The 12,589-nt window shown below is 35.9% G+C and overlaps 2 protein-coding genes across 6 annotated transcripts in view; one reads left to right on the top strand and one right to left on the bottom strand.

The window, feature by feature from the left end:
* The window catches only part of LOC132909865 (uncharacterized), a 133,898-nt gene extending 129,139 nt beyond the window's left edge, over positions 1-4,759 (top strand). For all 5 annotated transcript variants that reach the window (XM_060965009.1, XM_060965010.1, XM_060965008.1 and 2 more), the window contains one exon: positions 8-4,759. In XM_060965009.1, the coding sequence (XP_060820992.1) occupies positions 8-3,792 (3,785 nt within the window). In that variant the 3' untranslated portion in view covers positions 3,793-4,759. The remainder of the gene's footprint in view (positions 1-7) is intronic.
* Positions 4,760-5,115: 356 nt separating this feature from the next.
* On the bottom strand, positions 5,116-12,387 carry LOC132909879 (endothelin-converting enzyme 1-like). The gene is made up of 17 exons (XM_060965062.1): positions 12,279-12,387; positions 11,604-11,767; positions 10,421-10,804; positions 9,723-9,925; positions 9,298-9,477; positions 9,068-9,178; positions 8,317-8,458; positions 8,083-8,191; positions 7,395-7,485; positions 7,134-7,310; positions 6,944-7,041; positions 6,805-6,863; positions 6,663-6,714; positions 6,447-6,514; positions 6,224-6,369; positions 5,826-5,987; positions 5,116-5,440 (listed from the first exon to the last, which is right to left on the bottom strand). Exons 1-17 carry the CDS (start codon positions 12,296-12,298, stop codon positions 5,264-5,266), a joined length of 2,343 nt encoding a protein of 780 aa, XP_060821045.1. The 5' UTR covers positions 12,299-12,387; the 3' UTR covers positions 5,116-5,263.
* Positions 12,388-12,589: the final 202 nt, after the last annotated feature.

The following is a 12,589-nucleotide window of genomic DNA, read 5'->3' as shown; positions in this document are numbered from 1 at the left end:
GTTTCAGAAGGAGCACCAGAAGGTAGACATTCACGAGAGAACAGCAAATCTGGCCAACACTCTCGACAGAGTTCCAGGGACAAAGGAAACCATTCTCGACAAAACAGCCGAGAACTCCTAGTAAATCCTCCCTCTACAACTACCGACAAACCTGCCACAAAGAGCATCGAGATCTACGCCACGTTACCAAAAAAGAAGACCCTACGCAGCAAGGCAACAGCCGTGAATGTGATTGAGGATGAGGAGTACATGTTATACGATCGACCAGTGCAAAGGACGGGATTATTCAGTCGTACCAAACGTTGTGACGACGATAAGAAAGACAAAAAACGAGCTCGAAGTGAAGAAAGAAACAAGAACGTCTCTAAAGACTTCTCCATTGCTCCCTCTCGTTCTTCTCCCTCGCCGAAAGGAGCCAAAGTGGAAAAATCTAAAGAAAATGACACGGTCGCCAATAATGTACGAAATTCTCAAGCGAATAACGCCAATGGCGAACAAAAACAAGGCAAAAAGCAACACAAAATTAGAAGAAAATTATTGATGGGTGGGTTGATCAAGAGGAAGAATAGGAGCATGCCAGATTTACGAGAAGGCCAGGATGGACAAACAAACGCCAGCGTGGAGGGTACCTCCAACACTTTACCGAAGCAGTCAGTGGACGATTCAAGCGTTGGTTTAAAGGGCAACGAGGTGTGCCAATCTCTAAGTGGCTATTTATCAGAAGGACACCTAGAGTTTACTGGAAATAGTAATGGCAGCCCAGGCAGTACTAGTAATCCAAACTTGGAGAGAAGTCGTCTGATGAGGAAGAGCTTCCACGGCAGCGCCGGCAAAGTGTTACACGTAGCGAAGGTTCCTCCGCCTCCTCCGCTCAGGACCACTTCTCAACTTAGCAAGTCTAAGTGTTCGGGCGAAGTGCACAACGAGCAGCAGTCTGAAAAATCGGTCTATCCAACATCAGAAAGTCAATGTACTTCTAATCCACCTCAAGATCAGAATGGAACATATTGGAATCACGTAAACGCGGCAAATTCAGCTGGTGGAGCTAATAGAACATCTAATTACACCGATTACTCGTCCGAGTCTCATTCTCTTCCATTCTTACCCTCTTATAGTTTGGAACAAAATGGCTCGAATATACCAACGTCCTGTCCGTCGAATTATAACAGCAAACCTAGAATTCAGGATGACGTGGTACAGTATGCTAATGGAATCTTGTATGAACCCACGTTTGTGGTTACCAGAGCAGATGTGCACAATGAACAGAGTCCTGTGAAACAGCAAAATCAAGTGGATTCTCTGCCTCCATATCCTGAAAGTGGAAATGTTTCTCATTCGAGACAACCCAGCGAAGACTTCCCCCCTCCGCCATATCCTTCTATTCATTCTGTATCTCATTCGAGGCAAGCTAGCGAGGACTTTCCACCACCGCCACCTCCTATTGATGAAAGCTCTAACCATGTTCATGATCAACAACAGTATCAGGAACAGTATCAACATCAGTATCAGCAGCAACAGTATCAACAGCAACAGTATCAGCAGTATCAACAACACCAGCAACAGCAACAGATCGTACATATGCAGCAGCGTCAACAGCAGCTGGATAATCAGCATATTAGTAGCTTATTGTCCCAATTGCAGATGAAAAGGGATCAGATTTTAGCCTGTGAAGCTCCAAGAGAGGAAAAGAGATCCGAAGAACAGGAGGAAGAAGAGAAATCGTCTGGAGAGACTTGGTTACGTGAATTGCAGGCGAAACAGGCAGAGAGGAGGATGAAGAAACAGGGTCCTCTTGAACAAGATACTCCAAAAGTTAGATCGTCTGCCCCAACAATTTCAGGACCAACGATCGCCAGGAGAACGAGCGATTTGATGATGAATAGTCTTGGCCAAAGTTACGATCAGTCCAGTCGGGATGTGCCCGATTGTCCAAGGGTCATTTCTTCTGTTAAAGACATGGCTGCTAGATTCGAGCAAATTAAGCTGCAACCAGTGCCTAAAACAGAACCAGACCAGAAAATTCTAATGAAGCAAAATGTGAACTGTGTTTCTCCTTCTCCACTGTTAGATGCTCCTCAGGATGTACAAGTGGAAGAATCGAGGCCAATGAAGCTATCCACAGAAAATCTGGCGAACTTCACTAAAACTGATAATTCCTCGAGTCAGTCGATCATGAATTCGAGCTTCGAATCTAGTTCCAGTCAGAACAGTTTCATTTCCACTACAGCTCCAAATAATCCCATGCAAACGCAGCAGAGCGGATTAAATCAAGCGATCATGTCGATGTCTCTTACGCTACCACACGAAAACGGTTTGCCTATTGATTATCCAGAGGATGACATCAGCGAAGTTGCTATGCAGAATACCATACAGAATACGACGATTCTACCAAGTGAGGACGATATCGCGCCGAGGAAAGTGAAACGACGAATAGGAAAGAAGAAGAGCGTGTCGTTCTGTGACCAAGTCGTTCTCGTTGCAACTGCAGAGGACGACGAGAAAGATTCTTATATACCTAATCCGATTCTGGAAAGGGTTCTTCGATCAGCGATGAACAAGCCAGAAACTGCTCAAGTCCTTCGAGAGATTAGAAGTCTTCAGGAAGCGGAGATGAATAGAGAGAATTGCACTGCTACCAAATTCCAACAGCAGACTCTGCCACTGAAAAGCGAAGCGGACAGTGTTCCTGCGACTCCGTATCAAGATCAGTTGAGAAGCGTGAACCCTTTACCTATACCAGACACGATTAAACCTACTTTTGGAAGGCAAAATTCAAACGAGTCGGTGGGATCATTGTCAGACAAGAAATTATGTGGTTCTTATGGTAATGAAGGGCAGGATGTTGTCAGGGATAGCTACTCAGGACTTCCCAATGTATCCAAACCACCTACATCGTATTCTCCCCAACTCCAGCAACAGATAAGATACTCTCAGAATGGATACATGCCATATTTGCAGTCTCAGTCAACGTATCCCCAAGCACAGACGTCTCACCCAAGAAACCAAGGCATTCCTCTGTCTCAAACCCAGAAACCAGCCAGTCCTTACCCCACTCAAATTCAGTATGTACAGAACAACGTGCAGCAACAGAAAGGAATGTCCCAAAAGAGCAGCTATCAGACTTATTACCAGTTAGAACAACAACACAATCAGATGAACAAACAGATGTCTCAGCAACAGCAACCTAACATGAACCAGAGGATTACGAATCACAATGCAAGTCCCATAACTGTTCAGCATTCGCAGCAGCAATTTGTGTATCCACCAACTCAATCTCCGAGCCCTTATCAGAACCAATACAGTCACAGTTCCTATCAAGGTTATCCCTACCAATCTGTTCCTCAGCAGAATAGAATAAACCAACCTCTTCCACAGTATCAGCCTCCACCCAATCCTCCAACTTCTTATCAACAACAACAGAGCATGCAGAATTACCAACAAAGACACGATAATTATCAGAGGGCACCGCAAAAGGCCGACCAACAAAATATTTTGGCACCAAATCAAACGTATCCTAATGCATTGCAAAATGGTCAGATCCAGTCGAATATGAAGTACCCTACGTACCAGCATCCCCCTGCGTCTAAACAGAGTAAACAAATGCATTTTGTGCCCACGTCAAAGGGTAGCCCGACAGTGGCGCAATCTACGTCTCCGTTACAAAAGCCTACGGTTGGTGGCACTGTAAGAACCGCACCGTGTCATCTCTGCCGGAAGAAACAAGTGACTGAACCTGCTATTTACTGTTCAGACTGCGACTTTTACATGTCTCGTTTCCGGCCAAAAAATTAAGGTCTCTATCATATATGTTAACAGACAAAATATTAATGAATCGACGAATCGATTTGGTAGCATGTCCTTTGTAGGAAATGTATAGACGAACTATAATTAACGCGTAGGATAGTACTGTCTAAGCTAAACTTCTTTTTTGGTATGTTAATGATATAATAGGGGTGCAACGCGCCCTTCCATTTTTGTACAAAGTTAAGTTAGTCGTAGATTTGATGTAGTGGAAGACCTTCATCGTGCAGCTACTAACTAGATGTATTCATGTACCATTGACCGTGTACTTAGCGACGTTTGTAATTTATAGTGCATCATATATGTAGAAGGAGACATGGTCTCATATATGTATCAGTCGTGTTCTTATGTAACATCATTTCGTGGTTTGTACATTAGACTAACGTAGCAGATATGTTTCTCAAATCTTGTATCATTTGTACTCCTCGTGATTCTGTTGTACATAGATTATTTCTATGTAGTCTTTAAGTTTCTTGTAAAAAAAGTCGATGTAACTCTCTTAGGGTTAGCTTTACGAGAAAGCGTTTCTGTTTTTCACGCATACGCATGTATGAAAACGCTGCGATTGTATTTTCGTTCGGGAGACAGTTTGTCAGAATTGTGATACTAGCCATGCTACATAGAGTCTTATCATTAAACGTTTAGGAACCGTATCGCGACGAAACGATACGGATAGTCGCACAAAATCGTGAGAAATAGAGGAAGCGTGGAGGGAACATGATCTCTGATGAAAGCGTGAAGTTTATATTTTATGTTGATAGGTGTTGACGTTATATATAATTATTGTGTACTTAACAGTTACGTTGTATTGTAACGATTGTCTATGTGTACTAGATCGATGTACAAATCCACACACCCCCTTCCCTCGATTTTATACGTTTTGTATAAGTATTTTGTTTTAAAAATACTTGATTTCCTCCCGAATGACATTGAATAAAGCGCCGTCGAAATATTTCAACACGTGTTTCACAATCGGATTCATTTGACACCTCGATAGCCCAGTATTACTAGAAAGATGTGACGGTGGAACAGCAAAGGATATTTTAAATATTTATTTACAAAAATGGGAAAAATTTTAAGAGGAAAAATCTGCAAAGTCGAAAATATAAACAAAGATGAGAAACTTCTTGCATTTGACATATTTTTATGTCAAACCTCAGCAGTCATTTTTCACTAATATTATCAGCAACGATAACCATTTAGATCTAGTGAAGACTTTCTGGATATTCTAGATTTTTAAAAATATCTACAAAATTTTTGTTACTTTTCAAAGTCTCTAGAAAATTCCACTGATGGGAGAAGATTTTTAAAATCTTTTTGCGTTAAAACAACATTCACTTTATTGCTTATAAATAGTAAAAATAATGAAAAAGACACCATTACTTTGTATTGCAAACCAACGTTAAAAAATAACATCTCATTTGAATCTATACTTCGTACAAAGTCTACAAATGTTTCACAATTAGTCCCACAAGCTGCACTTGTGTTGTCGATTCATGGAACTGTTTTGTGGGCAATTGAAGACTTCAGAGAACGCGGCCATATTCGACAGGGCTCCTATGACGCGATATTTGAAAGGACTGTGTTCGTCGAATTCCATATATTCGTCGTATCCTGACTTCGTCGTGGCACACCAGTACTATAAAGTGAAATTGTGTTAATTAGTCGCCAAACTTTTATGTGGTATTTCTTGAGAGATGAAATTAAAATTCGACAATAGAGGGACGACAAAACATTGTTTTATGATATTTGGCTAAAACTTTGTTTTTAACCGATTGTTGATACTTAAAATATTCTTATGAAACAGTAAACTTTTTCATACTCGATACCTCAACGAATCTGACTCAATTACTGAAGTAAATTTTCCATATTGGAAATTAGGTAATTTTTTATTCCATCAGACCAAAGCTTGTTTCTTTCGCCAACAAATTCCAATACGTATATTTTTAATAATTAAAAATTTTACACGTCGATATTCGACGAATTTAATGGATGTATTATGTATAATATATAAAGTAACTCACATTTGCCAAAGATAAGAAGAAAAGCTTGTCGTTGGAAATATCTTCAAAACCTGGTAATTTGCTTTGAATTCTCTCCTTCTCTGCTTTCTTATACGCCGAATACGCAATTTGCACACCAACTGAATCCGATATATCTTCACCGTTGGTGTTAGTTCCATTTAACTGAATCCAATTATACTTTATTAGTATATAGTTCCTTTTATTCGAACGAGAACAAAAAGCGATCAGAACATTGCACGTATTTTACAGACTGTCACAGGAACGATAAAAATCTTCAAAGTAATTGCGTAATTAGCGTAGTTATGCAGTGTACAAGGTAAGTAATTTTCCACCAAACGATTCAGATTATTTTAGTCGATCAAAAGCTTTCAAAACTATGTGTTGACGAAAGAATTTACCTTAATGTCCTCCTTAGTATCGTTTGAGATATGCAGGATATAGTTAGAATACTGATCGACGAAGCAGTTCGCTCTTTGATCGTATCCTTCTAACGCGTTGTGAGATTCCCATGGAATTTTGTTACCGTCTTTATCAAGCTCTATTCCTAATTAAAATAATATGTAGTAGATATAGTTGTGAATATAATAATGCAATTAATATAGATAATTTTATGGGGTCTACCTGTTTTATCGCAACCATGGCCTAATTCATGTCCAATTGTAAATCCGCGACCTCCATAAATAATAGCGCTGATAATTCATACATTTATTAATAAATTATTTTAAACAGAATTTAATTTAGTTATATAAATCGATATATAATTAATACGATTTAAATGCAATTAAATTTAAATACATTACCGCGATAAATTTAAAATACAAATAATGTGGAGCTTACTCTGGTAAACTTGGAGTGAAATAAGGATCTTGCAGTTGAGTCGCTAATAGAACTGAAAAATTAATGTTTAACAAGAAAATTCGAATTTGGTTTGTTAGTAAAAGGATATGAAAAATAGATATTTTATTTTTATGACACTCACAAATTGTATTGGTATCTGGACTGTAATATGCATTATACGTCGTAGGATAATCCACCCAACTGAAAAATAATACAATCAAGAGTAAATACAAAATTATAAACATTTTCCAACTGATTAAAACTCTATGGAAGAAACTCACGTGCTTTTTTCAACAACCTGCCTTAGTATTTCCAGCTTTTTTGATTTTTTTTTTAAGGCGTTTAAGATATTTTGAAAGTAATCCGAACCAATGGAAAGCTGAGAACAATTTATAGAATAATTACGTGTGTGTTATGTATGCGCAAATAGTTCGCGTTTTCCTACAACTTTCAATATTTTCAAATAGATACCCCATCGTAATATCGAGTAACTGCATCATCGTTCTTGTACCACTCTGGATATCCAATTTCTATCCCATAATCATCTATCTTTTGCGACATGTCTAATTTTATAGAACTTGGGAGCCAATGTGTTCGTTCTACCTGGTTTTTTAATTCTTCCTTCATGCCTTTAACCACTTTCATTGCCTTTGAAAAATATAGTAAAATAACAATAATTTCTGGTATTCGTTATTTTTGTGTTACTTGGAGTTAATGTAAATTAGATTTTACCTCGTGAATAGCGTAGTCTGGCATATATTTCTTAACGAACATATAGGAAATAGCGGTCTTCATTTCCAAATCGTTCACGCAAGTTCTCCATCTGGAAATTGACGAAATACAATATCTTTCAATCGCTAGGATCTATTCAAGTTTTGACATAAACATTTCATTTATTTGCGCCGCAGAATTATTAGAATATCGATTAATAAAAAGTTTGGGGCTGCTACTTTGTAAGGAAGATTAAAAAAACAAAATTAGGAACTGAAAAAGATGATTAATATCATTAAATGAATTATTTTATTTTTATGGAAGTTCCTGTTCAATTAATATTTCTCAAATAATAATTTATTTACGAAATGATACAAAATAAATAATTTGGAAACGATACAAGGTAAGTGAAAAATCCGATTATCATCGATTCAGATAATTAACGTCGACTCTCAGATACCTCGTATCAAAAGGAAACGTCTTCAATTTTTTAACCCAAATTAAATTTTCAAAAGTCAATACATATACTACTTAATAATCAACAACAATATATCTACTTAATAATCTGATGCCATCGTCAAATTCAAATTATTAGAATTTTAAATTCTAAACATTGCACGACGTACTCTAGAAAGCTCGAAAACATATCAATATTCGTTTATTCACATGATATAACATCATAGAAAAGTAAAATGACTAAAGACTATACCGTGGGGTAGGGTTGGTAAAGTTGTCTGACTTGGCAAACTTTATGTTCCTCATCTCCTGCGTGGTATATGACATGAACTTTTTCACCATATTCCATTGAACGTAGTTTACTATAAACAAAGGAAATGATAAAGTGACATTTCGAGAGATCACGTGTCCAAAGAAAATCTTAAGTTGTCAAGTAATTACAGTGTGATTATAAAAACGAACAACATTTTAAAGTTTCTGTAGTTACCTAGCGTACGTTGGGTTGTGTTTCCAAGTAAGGTGGCCACTTGGTGCAGGAATTTGGGATTTTTCACTAGAATGGATTCAGACGAGTTTACGTGAATGTTCGCTTTACTGCATACATTTTGTATTACTTCCAAAAAGTCTATCTGCAAATATTTTTTACCAGACTGTTATCCTATATCATTTATTGTGGATTTTAATTGCAATTATCGATTTGATAATGATTGATATGCTTATAGTTGAATACATCTGCAACTGAAGAATGGTTATTGGCATGCGGGAAACGAGTAGTATAGTTGGAATTAACCATTAACGCTCCGACTTTTAATTGCGAATATCGACCGGTAACTCCAACTTATTCTCATCATACTTCGACTTGCAAGTTTTTAGGTATCAGATTTTAAAGAGTAGAATGCCGCACATCGGTGATGCTTGAAAGGCACACTTGAAGCGTTAAGTGTTAAAATAATATAATAGTTACGTTATGTAAAGAAGTATGTCAGTGCAGCATTGATAATTTAGAAAATGACACTTGACTTTAACACTAAATAGAGCAGAAAGGAATAGGAGGTGACGGCTTTAGAAACCTATTGTTTTTACTTACATAGGATAATAACTTGTATAAAAGTTACTTAATATAAAAGACTTAAAAAGAATTTCGTATTATTGTTGAAATGTTTTCGGAAATTTTCATTTTGTAATTTAACTTAAATGATATCAGAAAAAAATAACAATAATTAATATAACAATTTTACCTTCGCCGGAGGTGCAGTAATATTAAAATTATTATAATACTTTTGCAATTCTTCGATCGTCATTCTTTTCCTGTTTTTGAAATTCTCGGTGTTTAACTGTTTAACAGTAATCTATAAAAACAGAATAGGTATATTCTTTGTTAATATTATTATTATACCTTATTCTTTTTATACTTGTTTCAAACTATAAAATTATTTATATAGCTCCTCCAAATAAAAAAGATAATTACGTTTGCAAGTAGAAGTTCAAAGTGAACCATTTCTTCTACATCGGAAGTTAACTGATTTTCATCTAGAGTGTAACCATTTTGTCTTGCAGAAATGTTAGCTATGTATTTTATATCAGCCATGTATGCTTCGATAGGTTCCCTTTTTACGTAGGAAGTATCTTCTTCAGTAACTCGACCTATCTGCAATACAAAGTTTCTTGGTAAATAGTAATTCGAGTATTCTTATGAATTTTCATTTGAAAAGTTTTCAAAAGAAAAATACATTTAATATTTAAAAGGAAACTTTAATATACGATTGAAACGCAAAATGTCTTTCGTATTTTCTTCAAGCTTAAAAGATTTTCTACAACTAGAAAAACGCTATTGTTTCGAAAATGATCTAAAGAATGTGCTATAAAATTCGAGTAATTCTATTCATAGCTTACCTCCAATATGTAGCGTTTTCTATTATTCGGATCAATATCATAATCAAAAGAATAGAAAGCTTCGCTTTCCATTAATATATATTCCTTATCAATTTTTTGCCACGGTATTTCATTCCATTCGCTCACTGGCATCGCCATTGGCCATCCTCCAGTATGATTCAGGACCTCTTGAATCGGCTCAAAGCCTCTTTTCTCAATTGCATCTACCAAGATATTTTCAGAAAAACATTCTTTATATTTCGAAGGTGGAAGCTACTGCTTTTACTTATTTACTTTTACTTTACTATTACATGCAATACGATACCATAACGTTCATAATTATTCGATCTTGTAGTTCAATGAATTAGTTATTCCTCGTGTTAAAACAATTATATTTCCCGGAGGGAATGCTAAAAAGTCCTTCAGAATTTTGCTATAGTAAAAAGTCCAAGCGTTAGAGAAACGATGATTTATTCGAAGTTTATTTACTGCTTGTTAATTAGAATTTTTTGACGCATCTTCGTTTCTTCGCAATTTTTATACCTTGAAGATATTCAAATTTTCCAAATATTTTAACTATTTCGTCGAATTTATTTATGACGAAGCAAATTTTGAAATCAACAAGGATACTATCTGTATAAATACGTTATGAATTCTTTCGAATAATTATGCACGTGCTAAGGATAATTTTCAAACGAACAGTATTCCAATTTTCCTACCTACGTCCATGCAGGAACGATAAAATTCTTTAACCATTCTAACAGGCAGGATATCGGTAGAACTGATTTCTTCCTCAAGGAGTTCTTCAAAGAGAAAATTTAAAAGTACATGAATATACGTATTATGAAGCAAAGCAGTAGATTGAAACAATAGTGAAGCAATCATATTTTCTCCATCTGCTTTTTCTAATACTAAAATAAATCGAGAAAATATTTTCTTGCCTTTGATTCGTTTTTGAGTTTTGTCCAAGCTAATGTAATGCTGAGACCACGAGTCCATGCCCTCTGGTACAGGATTGTTCTTGCCCCATGAGCCGCAAGCGTACTGGTAGAAGTCTTCGCAAGGATCCGCGGTAGTATCTATGCTTTGCTGAATTTGCTTCGCTGTGTAATAAAAACGTAGGAAAAATGGAAACAAGAACCGGAATATCGTTATCTTAAATAGCAATCAATAAGTAAAATATAAGTAAAAATTAACTATTTTCCATTATTATTCGTGTTCAAGTTTTTATTAATTACTTAATGATATTTAATTCCCAAACGTTGGAACTGTAAATTTATCACAAAATTTTATGAAACCAATAAGACAATTTTAATTAGAACTTTCGTTAAATTGAAAACAAAGAAAGAGTATATTTTAAATATTAGTTTTATAAAAGTGCAATAATTTAAAAGAAGAAATCGAACGAATCGACCAAAGATATCAGTCGGTCGAACTAAAGAAACAGTCAAGGAAGAAATTCATAAAAGATATAACTTAGAAAAAACGAAGCTAGCACCCCGCTGGGGGTAGCCACCTTCATGCTATATTTATTTTTATTTTATTTTTTTTTCACCAATAAGACATAACAATTTACCAAATGTCCTTCAGGACAAATTGTAAAAAAAAAACCAAAATAAAATATAAAAAAAAAAAAAGAAAGAAATGACCGCCAAAACACATTAACTTTCGTTAGGTATACGCCAACATACAGATGTACATAACAGAAAATTACAAGAAACCTTTGAAAAACATGATATGAGAGGATTTTTCACTCTTATAAAACCTTGCGTCTTCTCTTGGTGTTATCGTTCGATAACGTATCGACAGTAGGGAACACAGCTGGTTCACTTACATAATGTAACTCATTTACAAGAAAATTACAATTTATATAAATATTATGTCTCGAAAGCACGAACGTACCGATCTCGTGGCACTGCGCGGTGTCACAAATTTGTGGATTTTGACTTTCATGGTTGTTGTGGTCCGGATCTGTTTTCGCGTCATTAATCGTATTCGCCGTTCTCCGGGTCCGAATGAACGACGAAGGAAGCAGTGGTATCGCGGTAACGACTGCCAAGTGACATCTACAACAGATAAACAAGATAAACAAAATAAACAATTTATAAACAATTCAGTATTAAACGATTGAAAAAGGATGCGGTGACAGAGTCGAGAAAAATATGTTTTGATGGGATTACTGATTATTATTTGTTGCATGATCCGGTGATATTACTTTATGGTGCACTCCTATAATATTACAGTTAATTACAGTAAAACACATAAATTATAGTACCAACAATTATAATTATCATAATTACAATATTATAGCTTCAAATCCTAATTTGAACTACCTATAGTTCCGATTGATGTTTCATTTCGATGAAACATAGTGATGGTACCTACGACTGATATTTGCTTTTTAAATGCAGACACCTGCGAATTATATTTCTATCGTTTGGCCGACAAATAAACAAATATAATTTATTTAGCTGGTAATTTTTTTTTACTCTCATTGTTGTTTAAAACGCGATTTGATGTGTAATTTAGTTAGGATGATAAATGAATTGTTCGTTTATTGCGTGTTTGCTCACTTACATTAGCCAGAGGAGCTGCATGGTTTCCGAGGGAGCGGAATACTAGACTGATGTATCCGTCGTGGTAACGAGCTATCTAAAACTCGCCAAAGCAGCTGCCTTTATCCCGCGGAAGCACCTTGTGCGCTCCTTTTGAATTCGCAAACACCAATCACTATGCTAATTTATGAATTACGTTTCAGGAAATAAGACAGACAGCTATCGTTAGATATGTGAGAAATAACTTATTTCATGATTAATATCCGGATAGCAAGTAGGAATAATTTAACTGAATCAAATAGTTGGGCATAAAATTTTAATTTACGGGATTAT

This window comes from Bombus pascuorum, chromosome 8, assembly GCF_905332965.1.
Source record: "Bombus pascuorum chromosome 8, iyBomPasc1.1, whole genome shotgun sequence".
Lineage (NCBI taxonomy): Eukaryota > Metazoa > Arthropoda > Insecta > Hymenoptera > Apidae > Bombus > Bombus pascuorum.
This window is presented reverse-complemented; position numbering and strand designations above follow the sequence as displayed.